The sequence below is a fragment of the Epinephelus moara genome, chromosome 1 (genome assembly GCF_006386435.1).
Source record: "Epinephelus moara isolate mb chromosome 1, YSFRI_EMoa_1.0, whole genome shotgun sequence".
Classification (NCBI taxonomy): Eukaryota; Metazoa; Chordata; class Actinopteri; order Perciformes; family Serranidae; genus Epinephelus; species Epinephelus moara.
The window spans coordinates 46610489-46636165 of NC_065506.1; the positions used below are offsets into that span (position 1 = coordinate 46610489).

A 25677-nucleotide genomic window follows, 5' to 3' on the forward strand; every position below is an offset into this window, starting at 1 on the left:
GAAGGTTGCCCGTTCACTTACGTTTTAACAGGTCTGACGCTACTATGCGCCCCGGCTGTATCTAGGCTAACGGCTAACATGCTAACTATTATTTCTATGTCACTAGTCACTTGAAACAAATTTAGGACGATAGGAGACAGGTTGAAATAAACCGAAATTTCCCTTTAAACAAGGAATATCTCACAGATACAAATGTTAGGGTCAGTGGTTCCCAACCTTTTCTTCAAGGAAGCCCTTATCTTTCATTGAGTCACTAATGACCCGTGGCTAAGTGACATATTTTATGGTAGTTTCATATTATATTCAATCCATAACAAACAGTGATACACAGTAACTGCAGGACATTTGCGTAAAACAAGTGATTTAAGTGAATTTTGAGCAGACTCCAAGTCTTATTTTCAGGGGATAATACACTAAAGAAAATGTACTTATGTTTCATGTCCCTAACCCTAACCCTAACCCATGTCAATATATTCCCCTAAATTCTACACACTGGACCTCTAAAATCAAGAAGGCCCCACAACCCCCTCAAGAGGCTTTGGTGACCTCTAATAGGAGTCTGGACCCCCAGTTTCAGATCTAGTGGGTAGGACAATAGCAGTCTTGGTAATAAATAATCAGTATAAGGCCCTGCTCACACAGAGGCGTTTTGCAGGTTACAAAACACGAGGCGCACTGCTCTGCCTTTTTAAAAATAATTGAACTAGTAAATAAAAAAGCCTGCTGTGCCTTTTTATTGTTGCCAGGCAACCACCCCATCACCTTCTTACACTGACCTTCCCCTGTAATCAGTTTATAGGTTATTTATTATTTTAATTTATTTCACAGTAATTAGTCGCTTGTTCTTTAAATGTTGAGGCAGAGGGTGCTGTCTGTAGCTCTGGTTGAGGGTGAGAGGCTGTCAGCAGATAAACAGAGATCTGTGTGGGTACATGAGACCCTAAAAAAGAGGCTGGATCATGGGGAGTACCACCAGTTGGTCCAGGAGCTTCTCCTTCATCATGGACGTTTACAGGCATATTTCAGGATGACTCGGGGGCAGTTTGACAACCTGCTGTCTATCGTCGGGCCGTATAGCTCTGGGTATCCAGCAACTGCTACCACCCATTCTCTCCTCCATTGTTTACCAATGACCACCACAGAAGGCCCGCCTCTTAAATCAGCCGATTGGACAATGGGAAAAAAGCGAAGATGACGTGTGGCGTTTTTCTGTGCCATACGTCATTGAAGTTGAAGTTTTTGGACTAGAGGAGTTCAGAGCGCTCCGGCAAAAGCGCAGAAACGTGTGGCATGTCACAACGCAAAAACAACAAACTAAAGGCTTTATTCTCATTAAAAACAATTACAAGAAGCTGCTTCCAGCTCCTAAAACGCTTTCTGCATGATCGAGACCTAAGTCTCTCGATTAGTAGCATGGCACCACTGATTTGATCCCAGCACGTGTGCAGAGTCATTCCATTGAGCACTGGCTGTAAGTGACCTGCAGCAGAGTCTCCTGTCCATCACACTGAAGGGAAAAACACACCTGTTTTCAGTTCACCAGCTGCAGGTAGTGTCTTTTTGTGTGTACAGTAGAGTGTTTTGGCTGATTCAGTTTGTCTTGTTGTGTTTTGCCTGTTAGGACTGAATCCTGTCCACAGTACATGTGAAGCTGCTTCCTTCTTGTGGTCCAGCAGCGACAGGGAAAGTGAAACAGTGGATTAATGTTTGGTGTCGAGGTGGAAATTCCCCTGAAAGCTTCACACTGATACTGATCAGCAGCTTTCATGGAGCCATGCTGTTATCCGATATTCATTTTGTACAATACTGATCACTCCTTTAAGCCTGACAGACTTTTTTCCAATAGAAATGCTCCTGAATCAGCATGTAGGGAGCTGTGGAGAGCTAAAGGTCTCTGAATGAAATTCTATTAGGTGGTTTAGCAGCTTCTTAAACTCCTTAAGGCTCCATAATCCCTCAGGCCGGATTTATTCCTGCTCTTTCTTTAAAGCTTATTTTTGTGGAGTTTTGCCTTTATACAGTAGAGACAGGCAGGAAACACTGAGTGACAGTGAGGGGGAGCTTCGTGCAACGAAGGTTCTTCAATCAGAATCAAAACAGTGACGACGTAAAGCATCTTCTTCTTTTTTGGTGCTGCTTTTCTAAACAGAGTCCTGCATGTATTTATCATCCTGCACCACATTCAGATGCATTCAGCCAGCGTTTAAAGCAGAGGTTCTTAATTATTTTTCAGCCAAGGACCGTTTACAAGATGGAGAATACACTGAGGACCACCTCATGTATATCCCTTGGTTTAATTTGTGTAGCCTGTTTTCTTTTTACACCTCCACAGTCTTAGTTATGTGAAGGAACAACACAAGACAATAGTTACAGATTTGTTTACAATGGAAGAAGGAAGTGCAGCTCGGCTGTGAGGGCAGGTCCGACAGGTGCTTTTGGATGAGGCAGGGGTAAGTACAAAACACAAGATCCAGGAAATCTCAAATCACAAGTATCGAGTTGGGCATAGGGGTGATTTGTTTTTCTTAAGAATTTGGCCAAACTGCACAGATGTCATTTGCATTTGGCTCAAGCGGCAACTGCCGGTGCTGAAGTGCCAAAAACTGCAGTTCTTTGAACGGCCACTTGAGGCTGTCTTTAAGAGTGAGTCAGTCCCCATCGACCCCCATGTTAAAATGTCCAACTTTACAGCATGTTTACAGCCTGGTACATAAAACAGTTTCAGTCTCTAAAGCTTATTTCATCATTCATGACAGCTGTATGGGGAGTGAAGTTTTAAATAACTCTCAGGTTTACATTTTATAAAGGCTTAAAGTTATGCATAGCTGCATAACTGCAGATTTTTCTCGAATGTTGGGCTGTTTTGCCGGCAAGCTGCGAGCGTTTAGACACACAGAGGCGGATTGGCGAGTTGATCCGAGGCGCCCAATTTTCCGCCTCGTAGGGTAGTCATATTGGCGGAACTCTTTTAGTTTAAATAGACCGAGGCGGTCTTCCGCAACAGGAGGGCTGTTGATGACTTGTGGGAGGACCTGTTGATGACGCTGCACGTGCGAACCACTGGCGGTGGATAAACAGGAAACAGCTGATAGCAGGAATGAGCAGCTAGTAGCAAGAGGGAAACGCAAACCTGACAGACACTGTAAAGATGAGCAACTGGGGAGACAAGGAATTGTGCGCCCTCCTTGTCCTCACAAACGAAGAGGCGATTAACCGTCAGATGACGGGGACAGTGAAGAACAGGCCGACTTACGAGAAAATCACCGCCTGACCAGCCGCGGCTTCCCTCGCACGTCACTGTTTAAGTCACATGCTGAGCTACAGGTTTTGTTACTTGCTCACGCCCCCCATTGCCCCGAAAAAGGCGCATTCTGTATAAACAAAAGTAGGCAGGCAGCATTTTGCTGCACTCCCCGATTTTGTTTTTATACTGCCAATGCTGAAAAAAGACTGATTGGGCTTTCCTGCAAATTTGCACAATTCCTGTCTAAAAAGCGCTAATGGTACGTACATTTGGAACCAAAAGTAACCCTTCAGACATGGTACCTAGACCCTAGGTCAGTTTAGTGTTTCCACCGCAAACAATGCCCCTAAAAGTGGGCAGGATTGTTGTCACTCGCTGTATTTCCTCATCAGCGGTGACACAGATGGAAGTCTGCACCTGGTTTATCGTCCACAGAACGAGGCTGCACGCCCACATTTTCAGAACAAAATAGAACAGGCTGCAGTGAGAGTCTCTCTCCATGGGATATTTAAAAATAGCAGCTTTGTGCATTTAGTCCTTCTCAGGCAAGCTCAGGGGTTTAGTGTTGCTGTAGCCCACAGGAACGACACGTGAGGATTAGAATATATGCAGTTTACATAATCTGGTCGAAATTAATATATATTTTTTTAAATGCTTGAAGATGCACTCAATAAAAGTGTATGTCATTGAATGAGACAATAAAAACTAATGGAATGGTCGAAATTGTCATATTGAAATTTAAGGTGTGCTGATGGATTCACGTCATCACCTCATGCATTGAGTAACATTACAAGTAAACGTTCCACCTTAAAAGTTGCCGGCAGTCGGCCCAGTGAATGAAGTTATTTTTTCTCAGACTCCAGCTGCTGTGAGAGGCAGCAAAACATCCTTTCATTTTATAGTTACAGTTCACTAATGTAAAACTTGCCACGTCATGAATTGTGGTTACAAAACCAGACACAACTCAGCCCTGAGCAGAGTGACCGTCCTCTACTGACCAATCAGACTGCAGTGTTCACAGCTCCACCTTTTAGTACCAGATCTGTGTACTAGGTACCCCAACAGAGGGGGGACCAAACATGGGGACAGTCAGGAATGGTTTTATTGGTACCATCCACAACTTTTCACAGTGGAAACAGAAAAAAACTGTACAGAATGGGGCTTATGAGTCTGATCCACCCTTTGCTCCTCCACAGCTCCACACTCTCATCATAATATGGCCACTTCTGCCTCCAGAAGATGTCTGTGGCCAAGCGGATTAGGTATTTGCGTTGGCCTTGACTCAGTCGATCCACCTTAATAGTTTTCTTTGTCACTGTTAATATAAAATGTAATGTTTTCACTAAACTCATTTTACCCTGGCCTCAGTGATGTGTACAGATTTTAGATTTGGGGAAAAAGAAAGTGCTGCTGTCAGATTGATGCTTCATATCAGCAGATACTCAGAGTTATGGTGTCAAAACTTGTATCTGGAGAGAAAAAGTTTGATTGATGCATCCCTTGTTGGTACACTGGCCTTCCACTGGATGTTTTTATGTCTCTGTGCTGTCTGTAACATGATCCTGTGTTTCATTTCCGCCATGTGAACTGACAATGCTCAAATCTCCTCCTCTTTCCTCAGCTCCCCTCTGGTCCTGTCCACTGCCGATAACACTGATGTTCAGTCTCCACTGTTTGTCAGGAGTGAATGTTCCCTCTGATCTCCAAACTAAAACTAGACTCAACCACACAGATGAGTGAAAAGGGAAATCTAGCAACGGAGGAGATGTTGGCAGCTTCATTCCTCTCAAGGTCTTCTTTTAGCTTCTTCCCCAGACAGGTCGTGTGAGGCTGTGATAGCAGAGTATTGATGGTGGGTGGGAGGCGCGTGTGTCTAATGGTTTCACTCCCTCGGGCTTTCTCATATAGCCTCAGCAGCCCAGTCAGACTCTCCGTGTCTTAATTATTCATAGGAAAGCCACTGGGCTGCAGGAAGCAGGCACATGCAGCTGAAAGAGGAAACAGAAGGTTTGCTGGTAAAATGAATAACCAGTCTGACTGACAGTGAAACTCAGACTCACCAAGAAATTTATCTAAAAATAGGCCTGGAAAGAAAACTGTGCAATCAACCAGCAATCACTAACCGTCAGTTCTGAATGAATGGGCTCATTCTGAGCAACAATAGTCACACATTTGACGGTTTGAAACAAGGAAACACTCGCTGTGGTCTGACTCCTGTTTGCACGGGCCTAATTATGACCTGTAGGAAGTGCACTGCTGCGTAGCGCCATGACCCGCCTGCACTGTTTATAGCATGTAAAGTGTCTGCGTTGTACATGAGTGAGTGATCAGTGGGGAGGACGCTGGTCCAGGGCAGACTCTGGCACGCCACGCTGTCTTGTGAAGCTGAGCAATCTGAGGAAACATTTTATCGATCGTTGAGGAGGAATATAAAATAACTGCTCAGTGTTAAAAAAGTTGTAAAATCCTGACACATAACTGCTGTACAGTGTTTTTGTGGCCAGTACACCTCATGGATCTGTTACTGAAACTGGCAGCCCTTTGCATTTTTCATTGCTGTTTCAGGTGGGAACGCCCGGTTGGGGGGACGTCAGAGAAAAGGTCATTATTGTGAGCGTCTGATGGGATTAAGGATATCTGAAGTGCTGTGATCACAAGGTTAGCTGGGGGTGGTGGCAGCTGATTAAGTCAATAAATTGCCCTTGGATTTAATCACCCATTAGCAGATATAATTCCCTAATTAGGGCCGAGCATCGACTACAGGCGGTCGTGAAGGCTCTCTTGAAACTGAAGGAATTATTATTATTATACAGTGCTCGAGAACTCATGAAACTTTGCACACACTTCAGAACTGGAGAAAATTTATATCTGATATGGGTCTGGATATCGGGTGTCACAAAATGGCTCAGTAACGCCCCCTGTTGAATTTCTACAGAGCAGCCCCTGAAGCTGGTTTCACCTACATGTACGAAACTTGTAACATCCTAAGAAGTACAAAAAAGTCTATTGGAGCCATACTCTAAACCCAACAGGAAGTCAGCCATTTTGAATTTTATGTGGAATTTTGGTGCATGTTTGGCCATTTCCAGAGGTCATACTTTAAAAAACTCCTCCTTCATATTTGATCTGATTGGCTTCATATTTTGCCTGCACCATCTTGAAACGTTTGACATCAAAAGTTGCTTGAAGCTTGAGTTTTTGATGAACCGTGTGACGGTGGCGAGGTGTCAAATGTCAGTGTTTCGCCACCGAACAGGAAGTGGTTTGTAACTCCAGCATACATGGTCCAATCTGCCACAAACTTACATGCTTTGTGAGGATCCAGGTCCAAAGCAAACTACAGGCACAATAGGTGTTTTGGTGATTGCGTCACCTACTGGCAATACTGATTATTTATTTTATTTTTATTTATTTATTATATTTTCAACTGTGTGCAATAGCAACTTAACTGTACAATAATTCTGTGCAGTTTTGTTGCAGTTAGGTGGTAAAGCTGTAGTAGATTAGGGAACCCCCCAATATAGTCTAGACGCTGGTGATGGTAATGGTGGTGATGAGATGAGGTGAAGCGGGAGCTGAGGATCTGGATGTGAAGAGGAGTGGGCTTTTGATGAGCTTGTCCTGGGCTCTGGACACGGTGACTGGAGGTGAATGGGGTGGAGGAAGATGTGATGATTCTGTCTAAAATGACAGCTGACAGGAGCAGAGAGGAGAACAGATTTAAAGTTTAGTAGCAGCAACATGAATGGCTGAAGGAGATTGTGGCAAAGTTTGATGAGTTAACTCAGAGAACGCCCCAAATCAGCTGATGGGAGGAAGCGGTGGGACAGAGAGAGAACTGTGGATGAATACAGTATAAAGAAAGTTTTCCTGATTGAACACTGAGCTTCATTCCAACAAAAATGGTCCGCATACAGTCGTCATGCACTCCCAAAGGTTCAGATGATCAAAATCCAGGAAAATAATTAGTCCAGACACATTATTACATACAGAGATATCCGCAAACTGCTGTATCATCATTTTCAAATGTTCATATTTTTCCATGTTGTTTGCACGCAAGTATGCCGACAGCTCAACACCAAAATGTTGGCTTAACTCCAAGCTCTTGATTGACATCTTGCTTAAATGGGCAATTTAATCACATGGGTTTATGGGCAATAGACTTGCCCATAAACTCAATTGGTGTACTACTCCTTTGAATGCATTTATTTAGTTCTATATTTATGCATGGTTTATTGTTTGTGTACATAGTAATGTCCTTTTTATTGAGTATGTTGTCCACACAGAAATTAATAAAGCCATTTCTGTAGCCTCATTGATGTACGTATATTAAGAATCTCCCAGTCTGTGACGAGGATCTGGATCCGGCATCATAAGCATTTCTGAATGCATGAATTTTTTTGAGCATCACAACCCCACAATATAACTTGTTTCTCTGTCAGGGTTTGATCCATTCAGTTCGATAACATTTTGAGAGTCTAGAAGAGCCGCAAGATTAAATCATTTTTAACCCCATTCAAGTTTGCGGAGTGCTAAACTGGAAGTTAGCCGCTCAGCTGGTGGAAGTCTCTAGTGCCCTTGGGTCCAATGCTGCAGAGCATCAGGATAATTTCATACTGCAGAATTCAAGCTTTTTTGGCTTCATGCGTCAATGAGCAACTTTCATAGGAATGACCATGACCCCGCCTGCAATGCTGTATCTACTTCTCTTTGTACATCCATGATTGCCATGACATCCATGATGACTCAAAACATCACTTGGTGTTTCTCTATTTTGGCCTCGCACTGAGGATACATTACACAGTATCATCAAAAGCGAGGGAGGCTGTTTCCCCGTCGTCACAGAGGATGCTGTAATAAGGTGACCTAGTTTTGGGTGTTTGCTGCTAACAGGACTACAGTAATATGATGTGTTCAATCTGCAGCGTGATGCCACAAGCCTCCATATAATCCTGTTCCTCATCACCAATACTCCTTTTAACTGACCACTGTCTGTCCCTCTGTGTCTGTCCCTCTGTGTCTGTCCCACTGTCTGTCCCTCTGTCTGTCCCTCTGTGTCTGTCCTACTGTCTGTCCCTTTGTGTCTGTCCCTCTGTCTCTGTCCTCTGTGTCTGTCCTCTGCCTCTGTCCTCTCCTCTGTCAGGCCCTGGGGAGGAAATGGGAGCCAAAGCATCATTGTTGGAGGGTCCAGGGCCCGGCTCCACGCTGGGTCCTTCTCCCACTCTGGAGAACATCCAGGCAGCATATGAAGACGGAGAGGGGGAGTCTGCCAGGGAGCTGATCCAACAAGCCTGCTGTGTGGAGTGCAGCGCAGGGATGCCCCGCATCGACGGGGTGAGCATATCCAAAATATATAGTATGCATATATATCACATCAGCTGCAGTGCTGGTTGGGCTGCGGTCTGTGTGTCAGTACGTTTACATGCACAGTTAAGTTGAGCTACAGTTACAGCTCGACTAGGCCATTTAATAGGACCACTCTCCTTGTCCCATAACGAGCATGTGAGAGCAATCGATTTATTGACCAAGCACCATTGCACCCGTGTGCTGTCGTATATGGTAATTAAATGTTAAAATCATAGACAGTATAGAAAAACGACGCGTCTCCACTTCCTCTCACTGCACAAAAATGAAGCGAAAATATCCAGCTGCTGCCATCTTGCGCTGGTGATGTCATTTGGAGCCGCAGACTGTGCAGTAGCAATCTCCTCTGTGTCAACTTCCTATTCATACACCCGTCCAACCAATCACAAGCAGTGCTATCAAACAAGGGCACACACAGCTGTCAACCATGATGTCAGACCTGCTTTTTATAGCATCAAATAACTAATAAAAACCAAACATGTGAACAAACATCAAGGTGATAAAAGCAGCTTTGGTAGTTACCAGCGGTGAATATTCAGAATTTATAAATTCTACATTTCTCCTGTTCACCACATTTATAATAAGTCATGGGGTTATTTCTGATGTGAATAACTTTACTATTGGCACAAGTAATGTGTCCTTTTGTATTTAAGGACCATTCTGATTGAGGATTTTGGATTGTTTTATATTTCTAAAGAAAGTCTCAAATTTGATATTGTGTTCCTGTAAAAGAGAGGAGGGCTAGTCTTTCGTCAGAGCTACAGTATGTCAGTGTTTCAGATGTGATCAGGCCTGAAGGACAAATAACGTGCAGTGAACACACAGGAACAAATCGAACCAGGAACTAAACTTTGAAATTAAATCAGAAACAAAAGTTCCCTATTGTCCACTAAAGCTGTGTGTGAGTCCTTTTTATTTTTTTTGTATGTATATAAATGAACGTCTGTGAGACTTAAGTCCTCGTCAAACGAGTTCTTCACACAATGCTGAATAAACCTATCGCTGCCAGGGAAAGTCTGCTGTATTACTCAGCATTCTCCCAGCGTTTTGGTGTCAGGTTTATTTGGCAACTTCACCGTGCAGGTGAAGTAAACCAGCCAGAGCTAAAGAAAGGAGAGATTAATTGATTTATTTTACGTTATATTTGTTTTGTTTTTGTCTGTTTTTTTTCTGTTTTTTTATCTGTATGGGGGTGATTCTAGTATTTTCCTCTGAAACTATCCTTCTTGAAAGTATGAATTAAAAGGCAGAAAGAGCACACCTCTACGCCCTTCCACTCGCCTACATGGAAAACCTTAAGGCACAGAGAGCAAACCTCCCTGACCTTCCACTCGCCTACAAGGAAAGCTTGAGATAAAGTAAGCAAACATCCCTGCCCTTTCATGCACCTACAGGGAAAGCCTAAGGCAGAGAGAGCAGCAGCAAAGACCCCCAGGAACAGAACAGAGCAGCATCAATGACAAACAGAAATGACACTGATAAGTCAGACACAGCATGAAAAGGAGGAGCTGGGGTGGAGGCAGGTTGCAAAGTAGCTTGCAGAGGAAGCAGCAACAGTAGGCAGGCCAGAGCAGTTTGAATAGGGTGTCCTGAATGAGATTTATCGGCTGACTCCCTTCCATCAATCAGCAGATCCATCAGTTAATTGGGCTCCTTGAGATCAGCTGATGTAGCTGGGATGTGAGCTGAGCTCGACATTGTGTCCTGACTGAACTAACGCTATGCTCAATTAATTAAAGCTGAACTGAAAATGAAACTATATCTATATTCTCTTCAAAGTCTCTTCAAGTGTGAGAGTTTATGTTTTGATATAGTTTTGCTGCTGTCAAATTTGGTCCCCACAATTTTTTCTTTTTCTTTGCCCCTGTCCTGTGTGGTCGTTTCATTATTCAGATATGCAGAGTGTTCCCTGCAGTGCTGCAGCGTTCTGTGTTTGCTGTTTGGTTATGAGTGGGCGTGTCATGCTCTTGTTTTGATTTGGGAATTCATTCTTCTCAGGCGTCAGCAGAGATCTGGCCTACTTCTGCCTCTGTGACAGATCGGCTGGTTCCATTTCTGCATTCAGCTGTTAGATGGAGAAAACACACAACACACAAACACACAGAATCAGTCTCTGGTATTTCCTCAGTCTGGCTAACTGATTAAATGGTGGCAGTTTTACCGAGTATGAATTATTGAAATCAGTTTGCAACCAGACTTGTTTTCAGATCCTCCATTGTGACTATTTTTAGTCACACTAACTGTGTCGGTTGGTCCGTCACTTTGGTCCAGACTGAAATATCTCAGATACTTTTAGATGGATTGTGATGAAATGTGGTTGAGACATTCATGTTGTAAAAACTGTGGTGATCCTCTGACTTTTCACGTAGCGCCATCACCAGGTCAACATTTTAATGTGTCCGATACTTAGAGAGATACCCTCTTCAGAGCTGACATTCCCTTCAAACTCAGCTGTCCTCTTGGTGCATCCTTACAGGGGTGCATTATCAGACAATCTGAGCACAGATATGCAAAAGCCCCCAGCAATCCTACACAGGAGAAAGACACACACACTTTATAGTTGTTTAGCCTTGTTTTGTGTTTTTGTTTTGCATCTTATTGTTGTGTTTTATGTCTCTTTGAGATAATATAATGTCTTTTTTGGTCATTTTTTGTCTCTTTGTGGCTGTTTTGCCTCGTCTTATAGTTTTATTGTGTCTCTTTTCAGTTCCTTTGCATCTCGGTGTGGTCATTTTGAATCTCTTTCTGGTCAGGTGATAATTTGAGTCACATTTTGCAGGTGAGCTTGATGTTGCCTTGCAAAACAGTATGACGTCAATACGTCAGCAAGTCAAAATATTGCGAGTATCACGACAAGAATTTTTCATATCATATTAAACATTATGCCGGTATTAGAGGCGACTGTGGCTCAGGAGGTAGAGCCAGTCGTCCAGTAATCGAAAGATCAGCGCTTTGATCCAAGCTCCTCCAGTCTGCATGTCGAAGCATCTTTTAGCAAGATACTGAGCCCCAAATTGCTCCAATGACTGTTCCACCGGTGTGCGAGTACGTTTAAAAACTGAGTAGCAGGTGGAACCTTGTAGGTAGCCTCGGCCACCAGCGTATTAATGTGAGTGTGAAGTTAGAATAATAAAAATAATTAAAAAGTATTAGTTAGTGCAGGGATGTGTAATTGTGCGCATGCTAACTTGCTAATGTTTTGCTGTCAAAAAGCACTGCTTTGCTGATGTGCAGCGTCACAGAGATGCAAACACGGCTGGAGACTCTTAACCTTTGGTCTTATTTTATATCAAATGGACCTTTCAGTTTTGACATGTTACAGACTGAGTGCCGACTCATTGAAGGCTCGTGCACACAGGAGGCGCCTCAGCATCTTTTTCAGTCATCTGTGTGTCTGATACGCTTCTATTTTAATCGATCCACCTCTCTACACAGGCTTTGTTACGTCTCATGTTTCACTCTCACTCATATAACCTCACCCTGAAGCATATTTTTATGCTTCAAGTCTATTTCCTTCTGTGTGAAGCTTGTGTCAACAGTGAACGTGTGCTGTGCACGGATCACCGCCAAAACACAGGTGATCTACACTGAGCACTGTCCGCCCAGTTACAGAACAGTTCAGTGCCCGCCAATAAACTTCTAAATGAGCCTTTGTTAGTCTCATGTTTTACCTGTAAAACTCATGTTTATTATCTGGGACATGAAAACAACCACATGAATAAAAATGTGTGTTCTGGTTATAGTTCATTTATAAAATCTTAAGTCACCAAGCATCTCTCCTGATTGCTGACTGGCTGTCAGTTGAAGAGTTAATGACACAGGTCAACAATAGAGGAGGTTTTAACTGATGTCTCTGAGATCATATCTATCCACAGAGACCAAGATTATGCGTAGACACCTGATGGTTATGGAATTATTCTTGATTTATTTTGGGTATGTCTGACCAGGCGAGCCACACTTCCAGCACCATATCGTCATCGCAGATTTTTAACACAGCCAGGTGTGTCAATGACGTGGTGTGTCTGTGACAGAGAAGTGGCATTAATCAGATAAAGATAAGCTAAACTATTAAAAGATTTCTATTTCCTCTAAACTAGTCATGACATAGAACAATTACACAAATTGTATGTTACAGGTGAACCCTTTTTTAGAAGCATAGAACCTGAATAACCAGTCACCTGCGATCAGTCAACAAGACAAAACAAGTTTCTCTTATAACTACTTCAATCTTTACTGATGGTGGAGGGTTAAGCAGGGAGAAGTGTATATTCAAGTGTGAAGTTGTTTTTATTGTGGCTCAACTCTGTTCCAACAGAGAGCACGAGGTTACACTCTGTTAACGTTCTCAACTCTTTGTGGAGGTTGTTTAGAAGTAGACTTGTACTTTACTGAAACATACAGGGCTCTGTTTAAATGATCTGTAGCTTGTGGTCAAAAGTGCATGGCACAAGTGCATTTAGGACATGTCCAGCTCCAGTTGTGATACTTGTGAACAATGCATAATCTGGATGCTATGTAAGTTGCAAGGAGCAAAGGGGTTGTGTTAAGTCCCTTGATTAAACATGGGTGTGTTTTAGTTGTTACATGAATTCAACCAACCAGAGTTTCATCTCCCATTCCGTTTAAAAGCCAGGTGAGGCTGCATCTGGTGCACTATTTACACAACAGATGAAGAAGCGATGGTTTTCAGCTCAGAGTAATTCAGTAGGCAAGCCAAGTTTATTTATATAGCACATTTCAGTAACAAAGTAGATGTTCTTAAACTGCTTGACATAAAACATCAAAAGCATTTAGACATGGTGCAAAATAAGCACATTGTAAAAGGACATTTAAAAGCGAATCATTACAGAACTAAAGAATAGAAAATAAAAAGTTAAAATACACTAAGACCGGCATAAAATACAAGAATAAAAGTTACTGTACGTTCACACCAGTAGCTGCAAAAGAGGCAAAGTCTCTCGCGGACGCCCAAGAAGCACGACTGTCAAAAATATTTGTGGCAGCTTTGGTCGCTCTAGTCGCTCATCACGTGAATCATTGAACGTTCGATCGTGCTTGTCAGTTTTAAGGAGCCACAAAGCGGACTACTGGCTTGAAAGCAGCGTAGTTGCTGCTTGCTGTTGTCCAGTCAAAAAGCTCATAGTTACAGAAAGTTATGTTTGGTCAATGAAAACAGAGAACGTATGTCATCCCATTCGAACCAAGCAAGGAAGACTTGCATGCTACTTTGCAACATTATCCTGCAATTCTCTCCTCTATTACTAACATTACACACTTTAACACTCACCAGACCAACCAACTACCTCCGCGACGCGGTCCCAAGTCTCATTCTTTTTATTTTGGTCTCTGTAACCGAACAGCGACACATTATAAAGGACTGGGTGTGCACTAACGCAAATAATAAACTTCTCGACATCCATTGTTGGAACAAGTGTGCTGTAGGAACCAAAGTTACTGGCTTGTTCTCTGGGACCCGCTTCATCAATGCATGTCAGCATTCCGATTGGTTGCTGCCGAACCGCATCAGAGCTCATTACCATAAAGTTAAACGAGTTTTAACTCCCCTCCGGACCACTCCGGTCGCTTTGGTCGCCCAAGATGCGTGGCTGACGACCAAAGTTACATGGCTCACCCAAGTCGCCAGGCTCTTATTGAAAATAAATGACTTCCGCCGTTTTGGAAGCTCTGGTCACTGTTGGTGTGAACTTACAGTTACGGTGCAGTTAAAATCAATAAAACCATAAGAGCAGCAAAGTTACTGCCACAAATATCATGGGTCATTTAAGCAGCAAAACTAAAAACTGTAGTTACAAACTTGACAAACTTGACAGAGGAAACAGAGCTAAACGTTTAGATTCTGAAATAATCAATAAAGTTACGTTGCTCTTGTGTGTAAGTGTGGACAGTGTCTCTCTTAACGGAGCAGCTGTGGCTTAGAGGTAGAGCGGGTCGTCCACCAATCAGAAGCTAGACGGTTCGATCCCCGGCTCTTTCACTCCACATGCCTTGGGCAAGATTCTGAACCCCAAACTGCTCCTGATGGCTGCTCCATCAGTGTGTGAGAGTGTGTGAATTGTTACTGAGTAGCAGGTGGCACCATGCATGGTAGCCTTGGCCAGCAGTGTGTGATTGTGTGTGAATGTGTCAAGTGAAGTCCCTTTACCAATGTGGAGTCAGACAATGTGAAGTCTGCTCTCTGTTATGTTCATATTTTACAGGATGTTGTTCATATTTTCCGCATTGATGAGGTATTATTTCATCCACCTGCAACCCATCCACACATCCGATGAGTGTGTAACGAGCAGTGTACTTATGTTGTGAACCTTTCTATGTAAGCTCATCTTACTATCTAAAATAATGCGCCTTTGAATAGCAGAAAAATACTGCACCAGCTTTGGTCAACGGTGCAGTCAAAACAACAACAACGTGCCTGACCACAACTCATTTTAAGACCTACACGCCCATGGGTGCACAGATGGTATTTGTTACTTACACAATGTGCACACCACTCTGTACACAGGACCACAGCAACAGGACTCTGGGGCTGCCAATGTTTAATCTGTGATTCATTATGTGTGTATTGTTTCAGGACCGTCTCCTGTGTGTGGCCACTCAGCACGGTGACCTGCAGAGTGTGTGTTACCTCCTGAAAGAAGCTCGTATCACTGTTCCCCAGGAGCCGTCCAACAGCAACCCAGCCATCCTGGCAGCGTACTATGGCCACGCCAGCCTCGTCAAAGAGCTGCTGGACTCTATTCCTGGTAGGAGGAGGAAGACTGTGGGAGGAAGGGCGAACCTTTTGTTTGATTATGATAATGGTTGAACTTTGTGTTTAGTGCTTTCAGAACCAAAACCAAACTCCAGGTAGAAACTAAAAGTCAGGACTTGTGCTGATAGAGAATTAGAGATTTGATAGAGAATAATCTTTAGTTTACATAAATATATTTTCCTTATTAGTTTTGCTAATCTGCCTTCTGGTGTTTAAAGGTTACATACTGTGTTACCTGTGCTTTTAATTAAGGCCCTGACTCAATGTCATCACCACGTCCTGAGCTTGTTGGGAGAGCCAACGTGATATCGGCATATTTTGTATTTCCTGCTGAACTGAAAGTAGAACAAAAACACATAACCTCTAACTGGCTCACTTGTAATGGTGTACCCCAGGGTTCTGTGTTAGGTCCGCTGTTATTTTCGATTTATATTAATAGTCTTGGTCAAAATGTGGTTGGTGCCAGTTTTTATTTTGAGGCAGACGACACAGTGAGTTTCCTATCACTCATCCATCCATCACAGAGGCTGTGGCCAAACTGTAGGCTGTCTTTAACGTTATCCAGATTCAGCTTTCACGACTAAAGATGGTCTTAAATGCTGAGTCTAGAGTCTAATACACGCACCAGGTTTGCTGGCGTTAGGTTGCTGCATCATAGGTCCTTTAAAGCTTTCAGAATAATAGAAATGGTCTCTGGACTGACAGAAGCTCTGCGGTGCAGTCTGTGTGGATGTTAATGAAGAGAAGAGCATACCCTGACTGACCTCTGCTGACTGCTGTTGGCTCTCTGTCTCCTTTCAGGTCCATGTCTGAGGAGAGACTTGCTGAACTGGATGCTGGCCACATCCTGCCAGCAGGGTCACCTGGACGTGGTCCGGCTGCTGGTCCACGGCTACGATGCTGATGCCAAAGACTGCGCCATCCACAGCGATGAGTTTGCTGTCATCACTGGGCTCCCGCTGTACGCTGCTGCACGAGCAGGTAGAGACACACACACGAGAACCGTGTAGACATCGTCGGTACTGACACAGCAGACCACTGGAGACTGCAGTTTGGATTTGCTGCTTTACTGATGCAAAATCCCCAAAGTAAAGAAAATATTATTCTTACTCTGCCTTCAAAAAGTATCTAACTCCTGCATTCACGTCCTGGAAATATTGTATGTCAGATCAGATGTTGAACCAGAGTTTCAGCCTTGACAAGCTCATTGATGATTGTGATTGCTTATCAGTAATAGCAGCTCATTTATGCTCTGACTTTATGGCTTGCAACACCGTGATTAATTTAACATTATTAATGTTTGGCCACTAAATTGTTCGACAGTTTTAAATGGCAGATTGAAGTACCGGCAACATAAATCTGCCCTTTAATCCTGATCCTGCCTCGGCTGACCAATCACAATCCAGTCACAGGGAGCTAAGCACCGCCTACAGCAGCTGTGTGTCCATGGCTAAGCTGTAACTCCTTAATGCATACCTTGAGACAATTAATTCTTTAAACGCTGAACACCTGCAAGAGAAAACACCAGGTTAGAAACATGTAAAGCAGAAGTGCTGGAACAGTTCTGGTGACAGATACAGCGTGAACACTGTCCACCTCTGGTGCTGTGAACACATGAAGTGAGTGGCATGTTTTGTGTTGCAGGTAATGAGGAGATAGCTCGCTTCCTGCTGCAGAATGGAGCAGGATTCTCCTCGTACACACTGATGGACCATCCAGCCTTCAGCAAACACCTCCTCAGACTCCAAATACAGGAAACCTCCAACGCAGAAGGAGAGGAGGTAGGTAGCAGCGTGTCACCACTGTGTTCCCGAATAGAAAACAGTGCAGCAGGAAAGACAGCCTATGAGGAGTTGTTTTCATACCATTAAATTTATGTGTGTTTCAAGTTTAATTGCATATCCAGCTGATAGAGGTGCAGACAGATAGCTTTGCATCAGAGCTGTTTTGCCCATAGGTCAGTAAAAGAGTACAGAGATGACAGAGTGTGTCTGGGATTTGGAAGATTCAAAGACGTTAAACAGAAACCTGATAATGTTAGAATCATATTAATTAGCAGGTTATGCTCTCTGTCATATCCTGAATAAGATTCAAACCATAAGAAGACATAACGGGAACTGGTGTCCATGTAGAAATACTGATTTACAGATGATGACATGACACAGAGCACTTGTTTGATGTCCTCAGAAAATGACTTTTCTGAGGGCAGCTTCAGTGCTCATTAACTTGTTCTGCCTGTCGAGGGTTCAGGAGACACACCGTTCATTTCTCACCACCTGCAGGACTAATGATGTGGTCTGGGTCAGTGATGTTCCTGCTGCTAGCTGCAATGTGTCATGTTAGCCAGCCAGAAGCCCATCAGCTGTAGTGTGAAGACATTTACCTCTAAAAAGTTATTTTACAGTTTTAATATACTGAAAATGTCCACATATGTTATTGTGATATTGTGATGATGAGCTCTCTGCAGCACAGACCTGTCTATGGAAATGAAAATAAGAAATTGAGAATAAAATGAAATGAATAAATAAACAAAGTGCAGGATTTACATATAAACAATTAATCTTGTTTTTTTCAAAGGATCTTTTCTAGACTGGATTTGAAATTTTAGAACCATGACCAGATTACCTTCAATGTTACCACTGTAATTTGGTTTAGTTCATCTCATCACTACCGCATCATATTACGGCCATTGTACTGGAAGTAAAACAAAAGTACTAGCCGGGGAGGGGGTAATATTTCGAGCAATAAGGCAAGACAAGACTTTATTTATCCCACACTGGGGAAATTCAAACGTTACAGCAGCTCAAGAGTCAGAAGCAAAAGAAAAACAGGAAAAAAGTGACTGAGTGCCAAGAAAGGATAAAAATATTACAAAATACAAATTAGATTTAAAGCAGTAAATTTACGGTAATAGAAACTTTAATATTTTAAGTTGTAAATTTGAGAGAGAAAAAACTGAGCAATTAAAGTCACAAATTTATGACAAAAAACAAGGAAAAGTATCAGTGAAATCACATATCTAAACATGTCTATGTCTTGTTGTAACAACAGGTTGCCGTTGCTAGATGTCCAGTTAATAGTTTATAGTGTTACCAGACAAAAATGGCCTATTGATGCACAGATTTGCAAATATAAGAAACTGGGTGAGAGAGGGTAGAGTGGGTTTACGCACCCAAATAAACCTAATAAATACCAATAAATATCTTGCAAAAAAATTAATTCATGGTGTAATTTGATAGAAAATACAGTTTATTACGTCTTACAAATGTACCGTAAAATAAAAGCAACCCAAGCAGTGTCTGTGGTTTGATAAAGTTGATTCAACCATCGCAAAGTGAAGCATTGTGGTTCCTTGACCAGTGTCTCATAAATATGTGACTCTAATCTCAGTTTTTTTTGGGCAGTTTATGACTTTATAATTCCAGAGAATATCTCGTTTTTAGCTCATCTGGGTTCAGTTGCTAATGTTCATTTATTCACTTTAATAAAACGTTAAGAATTATGATGTGTTATGAATAAATTCATAATACTTTTAGTCAAGGTGGTTAGAGGTGGCTCTCCTCATCTGTCTGTCTGTCTGTCTGTCTGTCTGTCTGTGCGCAGACTGTCAGTGTGTCTTGGAGCGGTCTGCAGCTGCCCTGGCTGGAGCTGGATTGGTTCATGGATGTCTCGTCACGTATCACCCACCTGGATCTGTCATCCAACAGCCTGGCTGCGCTGCCCTCTGTGGTGCCCTGGGGTCTCATGCAGCTGCAGAATCTGGATCTTTCTAACAACCTGCTGAAGGAGCTGCCAGCTGCTCACAGCTCCCAGGAAGTCATCTGCTCCAGGTATGTTTGCCACTTAACTAGAGGATCTGAATTCTTATTCTGCCACTGCTCTGTAGAGCTCCAGATAACTCCAAACTGTCTCACTATATTTAAATCCAGTATCTAAGGGTGTCTTCTTGGCTACAGATTTACCAATCCACCCACTGTGAGGACTGGACTTCAGAGATACTGAACCTTGTTGTTGTTGACTCTGAATGCTCTTGAAACCACAATCAGTACATTTACATGACATTAGAGAAAATCGATTTATTGTGTTAGTCTGGCTAAAACCAGACTTTTAAACTACATGTAAACATGTTAGTCTGACTGAAATCGGACTAAAGTGAATTTCTCAAAGTCGGGCTGACACACCCAGATAATTAGCCTGGAAATCCAGATCCAAATCTAGAAAGATTTAGGGTCTGGCCATGAGTAATGCAAATGGCCCAACTCGAGGGGCGGCACCAAGCATGCATCACTGCACGCAGTTGGATAACACTACGACCAGTCAGAACAATACTTAGCACTTAGCTACCAGCGGAGCTAACTGGTAGATTAGACTCTTACCGTAGCCGGTCGGCAAAACAGCAAAAACGTCCTTCTTGCAAAGGAAAGATTCGAGCGCCGTCTTCTGTTCCTCTTTTAGAGAAAAAGCCAAGTCTAACTCGTTCATTGTAGCGGCCAAAGCCGTTTCAAACAACTGGTGTTCATCCGTAGCCATCTTGCAATGTTTACTGACTGATTTCGGACTTCGTTGTCGCAGTGCTGTCGTCATCTGTTTAGCTCGCCTCTGGCCCGCCTGTATCATATACACCGATGTGATTGGTGCAGCTCGGCTCCAATGGCATGAGTAATGAGCATCATTACTGATTGCCAGAGTGACTCGCTGAGCAAATTCAAATTGTGCTCTCGCGAGAACTTTGGATTTCCAGGGTACCAGATAATGTGACTGGGAGTCAGATTCCTCCTGCATGTATACAGTCAGTGAGACCAAAACTGGCTGAGGCGCTCTGAGCATGCTCCACAGATTCTGCCCTGGGCTTTGACCCGGAAGTGAATAGCATTAAATGTGTAACAGAAGAAAGCTGAATCCAAATGTCCAAAACTCCCAGACTTTGTGGGCGCGCTCACGGGAAGTCTGGTAGTGCTGAGGTCTCCAAATCCACAATTCAGCCAGTCCACAAGGGGCCTCAAGCGGACTTTCTGCAGACTTCCAGAGAGTCTGGACAGTCTCGGGGGCTGTCTGTCAGCCACTTGCAGTCTCTGCCCTCACAGACTTTACATGATGATAGTAAATGCGTCACATTAGTTCAATTGAAGTCTGCAAGGGTGGACATTTGGATTCAGCTGAAGAAGCTGGTAACAACATGATGCCATCGACATCCAGAGCCGTGCATTTATGAATGGATGAAATGTACAGAGCTGTGACTTTGTCCACCATGGCACCAGTTAGCTGCTAGCTAACCGTAGCTAACATGTTGGTCGATTGTTTCGTCTGTGACACAACAGGTCAACCGGAAAAAGGTGCAATACTTACAAGCTGAAAGTAGGCATATCTCCACCTTTTGTTGCGGACTCGGACATACTTCTGTCAATAAATCAATTCCCCTCCAGTGCTTGTATACTGGGATGAGGACAGTAGTCCAATAGGCCTAGTCAAGCTGTAACTGGAGCTCAACTTAATTGTGCGTGTAAACGTACTGACTGTCTCATTCTCTGTTTCTCTGTGTCTTAAATTCAGATAATACAGTGTGGATGAATAGCTTCCCCCTTGTTTCCAGTCTTCGTGTTAATCCAGGCTGAACATGTCCTGAAGTAAATTCTGTGGACTCAGAGATTAAACGAATATCGATCTCCTCTCACTTCGGCTAAAATGGCAGACAAGCTTATTTAAGTATTCCCTCAGCGAAGGCATTTACAAGTGTGGGCCTGGATGTAGCTGCTTGTGTCATAAAGAGGAAACTCATCAGCTGTCATCGTCTCTCCTGTGCTTCAGGTTACAGCAGATAAACCTCTCCCAGAACCAGCTCACCAGTTTACCACCTGGACTTCTCCATCTGACCCGCATACAGAGGATTTCTGCTGCTAAGAACCAGCTCACCGTCCTGTTTGACATCCCTGACAGTACGTTCCAACTCTGCTTCTGTAGAACTATTGTATGCATGTAGACTAATGTATGTAATAAATATTTAATGTAGATTTAAAAGTATATATTTACTCAGTGTTTGTCAGGCGCGTGTCAGGGGTTATTTTGAAAGAGATGGCCCAAGAGCTGTAACCCTACAAATACGCTGCATCATAAACACATCCTAAAACCCAACAGAAGCAGCAGTTCTTTAATTCGTCATTTGTGCAGGTGTAATTCAGACTTCGGCTGTGTGCTTTATTTCCATTCTGTCAGCTACCAACTGGATCGGCCTCCGTAAGCTGGAGGAGCTGGACGTGTCCGATAACTGTCTGACCATTTTGCCCACGTCCGTCATGCACTGTTTGAAATCCCTGAGCTTCCTCAACGTGTGCAGGAACACACTGAGCACCTTCCCTGATCCCTGGGCCTGTCCACTGGTAAGAAACCAGACTGCTGATGATCCACTACACACATCTTTTTCCTTTGCTGTCTATAGGCACTCTCATTTACAGGATCTTGATCAATGTTGCATCATGGTGTAGGAGCAGTTTGAGAGGCTTAGCTACCGTGCCAAAGATAACATTTGAGGAGGATGATGAAGGTTCACACAAAATGTTGAATATTTTTATTGCGTTCCACAGATGAGTGTATTTTGTTGTTTCTGTTGTTCTGGCTTTTGGTCCCAGACAGGGCAGAGGAGTCACAGACTAAAGCTGGGCATACACTGTATGAAAATGTTGTTGTTTAATTCCAACTCCCACTGAACCATTAAATCCTCTTATGATTTATGTCCTCACGCTGAATGGTACGATCATCAAAATCAGTCAGAGGGTACAGTCAGTGTTAAAGTGAGTAGGTGGGATTTGAGATGGGATTTGAAGGGTGTTATGCTGTCAGACGGTGGGGGTAGGGAGTTCCAAAGGCTGGGGGCAGTGTAGCTGAAAGCCCTGGCACCCATGGTGCTGAGGCGTGAGATGGGGATGGTCAGGAGACCAGCAGAGGAAGAGCGCAGGGAGCAGGTGTACTCCTGGAGAAGGTCAGAGGGGTAAGTGGGGGCCAGGTTGTGTACGGCTTTGAGGGTGAGCAGGAGGTTATTGTAGTCGATCCGATACTGAACAGGGAGTCAGTGTAGTTAGATGAGGATGGTGGTGATGTGGTTGGATGATTTGATACGGGTGATGATCCAGGCAGCAGAGTTTTGAATGATTTGAAGCCTGTAAATGAGTTTGGTGGGAAGGCCAGAGAGAACTGCATTACAGTAGTCAATATGTGATGTAACAAATGCGTGGGCCAAGACTTCAGTGCTGGACTGGGACAGTGATGGGCGGAGTCTGGAAATGTTGTGGAGGCGGAAGAAAGCAGTCTGGGTAATGTTTTTTATGTGAGGGTCGAAAGAAAGAGTGCTGTCCAGAATGACACCGAGACTCATGACGTGGCTGGAGAAGGGTACAGGGAAGTTGCCAGTGATGACGTGTGGGACTTTTGGATTTTGGATGTGGTGTTTTTGGAGCCAGTGTACCTCGGGTTTGCTGCTGTTGAGCTTTGAAAAGTCTGTCTCTCACATGAACACACACACATACGTTAGCAAGTTAGCAGCACGTACAAGATAGCTGGATAGGCACTGTACGATTAATTGAGTGAGAAAAGAGGCACTCATCTTGTGGCTCTGCTTCAACTGTTTGACAGCCTGACAATGACCGTCTGAAATTTCTGACATGTCAGAACTTCCTCCAAATGTCCAAGGGCTGGTTGGGAAGAGTTGATTGGTCCTCGCTCCCCCCTGCACCCTGCCGGCAAATGATGCCGGATAAAACTGAAATTCGGTCCAACTCCAAAAGGAAAAGGCGTGAGGCTCAAAAATCGTGTCAGAATGAGCTTAAATTGTACAGTGTATGCCCAGGTCAACACTGGACACACATATTGGTGTTGTTGGTCTTTTCCCGGGATGTGTTTACAAGAGGAAACATAAAATAACACCAAACTTGTGCTTTAAAGTTTGGGGAATGCACAGTGCATGTCTTACTGTCGACTAAAACTGCATTATCTTAAAATTGATCAACTAACCACACAGTAACAGCTGAACCTTCGTCACGGAGATGCTGATTGTTCTTGGGAGGGGTCAATAAACTATTATGTTTTCCTCATAGTAACAGAAATGCATCCTCTTCTTCCTCCTCTCCTGCAGAAACAATGCAAAGCCTCCTCCAACGTGATCGAGAGTCTTCCCAACACCATCTCCATCTTCTGGAGGACTCAGCTGCAGGAGGTGGACTTCTCTGACAACAACCTGAAGGAGCTGCCCTCATATATCTTTGAGCTGGAGGTAGGAATCATCATCTGTATCTCTTACTCTACATCTGTATATGCACCAGGCTGGAGTGCAATTAACAGTTACACATATATCGATCCAACAGAAATAGATGCATTAACAGTAAAAGGAGTCAGACTCCTGTGTGTGTGATGTTTTTGAGTAGCCTGCAGATGGCATTGCTGCTGTGTAGTTGACTCCATCTTTGAGTCACTGAAGCACCAGGAGAGAGTTAGAGTGCAGTAACATGACTTTCTGTTAGAAATGTAATGGTATTAATTCTTTTAAAAATAATGGTCTCTTTTAGAAAAAAATAAAATTAAACTTAAAGGAAATCACATTAAACGTACTGGTCAACAAACGTATGACAAATTTATTATGGGCGTCTTCTTGTTTTTACTCAGCCTCTTTTTAAAGTTCAGGGTGTGTTGTTTTTAAATGTTGGAAGAGGTTGTTACTCATGTTGCTGCTGTGTTTTACCTTCTTGTCACACATAGTGCATGTTTCTGTCTCTATGTTTATCTGCAGGGTGAGAAACAGCACCACACTACGCTTCCTGTCCAGCATTCTCTCTCGTTTAGTAGATGCAGAAGTGTGCGACTGCATGCAGCTGTTTTAATGTCACATAGTTTTGCAGGGTCATGTGACACGGGCCAGCTGAATGTCAGAGCGGCTTCAGCACAAACATACAAAAGCACTGAAAACATTCGGAGGTGAAGCAGCCATCCATGATTTGTATTTATATCATTTTATTATCAATAATTCTTTAAAGGAATCAGTACCAAATTTATTCAACCTTGACTACAGTTTAGGGAAGCACGATATTGGATTTTTTGCCAATATCTGATATGCCGATATGTAACAACTCATTTGGCCGATAACAGATACGAATTTTGATATATCTACTTTTTTCCCCACCTAATTTTCGTGATCATCAAGTCTCTTCTGTAGTGGAATTAAAGGGATAGTGCACCCAAAACTGAAAATTCAGCCATTATCTACTCACCCATATGCCGAGGGAGGCTCAGGTGAAGTTTTAGAGTCCTCACATCACTTGCAGAGATCCAAGGGGAGAGGAGGTAGCAACACAACTCCACCTAATGGAGGCTGACGGCGCCCCAGATTCAAAAACACATAATTGAAACCACAAAATATCTCCATACTGCTTGTCCGTAGTGATCCAAGTGTCCTGAAGCCCCGACATGAAAAGTTTTTTTTGGAAAAATGTCATTTGAACTCTGTTTTTAGCCTCATTGTAGCCTGTAGCTCTAACTACCTCTCTGTGCACCACGCTCACGTGTTGTAGCTCTAACTACCTCTCTGTGCACCACGCTCACGTGTGCGAGACCAGAATTTTCATTTTTGGGTGCACTGTCCCTTTAATATCATATTATACATGCATTACCGTATTGTGACGGCCCACCAGCAGATGGAGACATGAAATACAATTCTTTTCAATGTATGTAATATTCATTCATTGTACAAATTAAGAAAAAGCACGTTGGGCGTTTCTGATGGTTCATTTTAAAGTCGTTATCGGCCAATAACGATGACGTGCCAGTAGTATCGTGCATCCTCACTACATTTAACAAACTAACACTCACCAGCAACATTCAGTGTCTGTTGGTCAATTTGCTCCCACAGATTGGCTCCTTTGTCTTTGTTGTTACAGTAACTAAAGGAGTAGCATGACATCACTAGCGCGTTTCTTAAAAGTTCAGAGATTTTTGACTAGAAGCACTTGGAGCAGCCGCACAAAAAAAGCGAGGCGCTCTGAAAAAGGATGCTGGACATTGCGTTTTTTCTCTAGACGGCTGCATACGCGCTCTCTTCAGTGGGAACTATTGGGGGAAAAAAAGCTGCCAGCGCTGAGGTGCAGGCCCTTAGGACAGTGGTTCCCAGCTGGTGGGTCCCAGGTCCAATCTGAATGGACCCCAAGTGACTTGCAAACATGTCAAAAAACACACTTTATTTTGAAGTACAGGGAATTTCACAGTGAATTTATTTTGAAGTGCTGTGAGGAACTAACAGACAGCTACTTGACAGAGACAGCAA

The 25677-nt window shown here is 43.3% G+C and overlaps 1 protein-coding gene and 1 long non-coding RNA gene across 6 annotated transcripts in view; one reads left to right on the top strand and one right to left on the bottom strand.

Moving 5' to 3' along the window:
* LOC126395578 (uncharacterized) overlaps positions 1 to 25677 on the bottom strand; it is a 280183-nt gene that overhangs the window by 194167 nt on the left and 60339 nt on the right. The window lies entirely within an intron of this gene.
* The window catches only part of lrrk1 (leucine-rich repeat kinase 1), a 122484-nt gene that overhangs the window by 13426 nt on the left and 83381 nt on the right, over positions 1 to 25677 (top strand). For all 4 annotated transcript variants that reach the window (XM_050052229.1, XM_050052245.1, XM_050052238.1 and 1 more), the window contains 8 exons: positions 8388 to 8578; positions 15198 to 15369; positions 16179 to 16358; positions 17022 to 17158; positions 18981 to 19207; positions 21183 to 21310; positions 21588 to 21751; positions 23500 to 23637. In XM_050052229.1, coding sequence (XP_049908186.1) covers positions 8388 to 8578; positions 15198 to 15369; positions 16179 to 16358; positions 17022 to 17158; positions 18981 to 19207; positions 21183 to 21310; positions 21588 to 21751; positions 23500 to 23637 — 1337 coding nt within the window. The remainder of the gene's footprint in view (positions 1 to 8387; positions 8579 to 15197; positions 15370 to 16178; positions 16359 to 17021; positions 17159 to 18980; positions 19208 to 21182; positions 21311 to 21587; positions 21752 to 23499; positions 23638 to 25677) is intronic.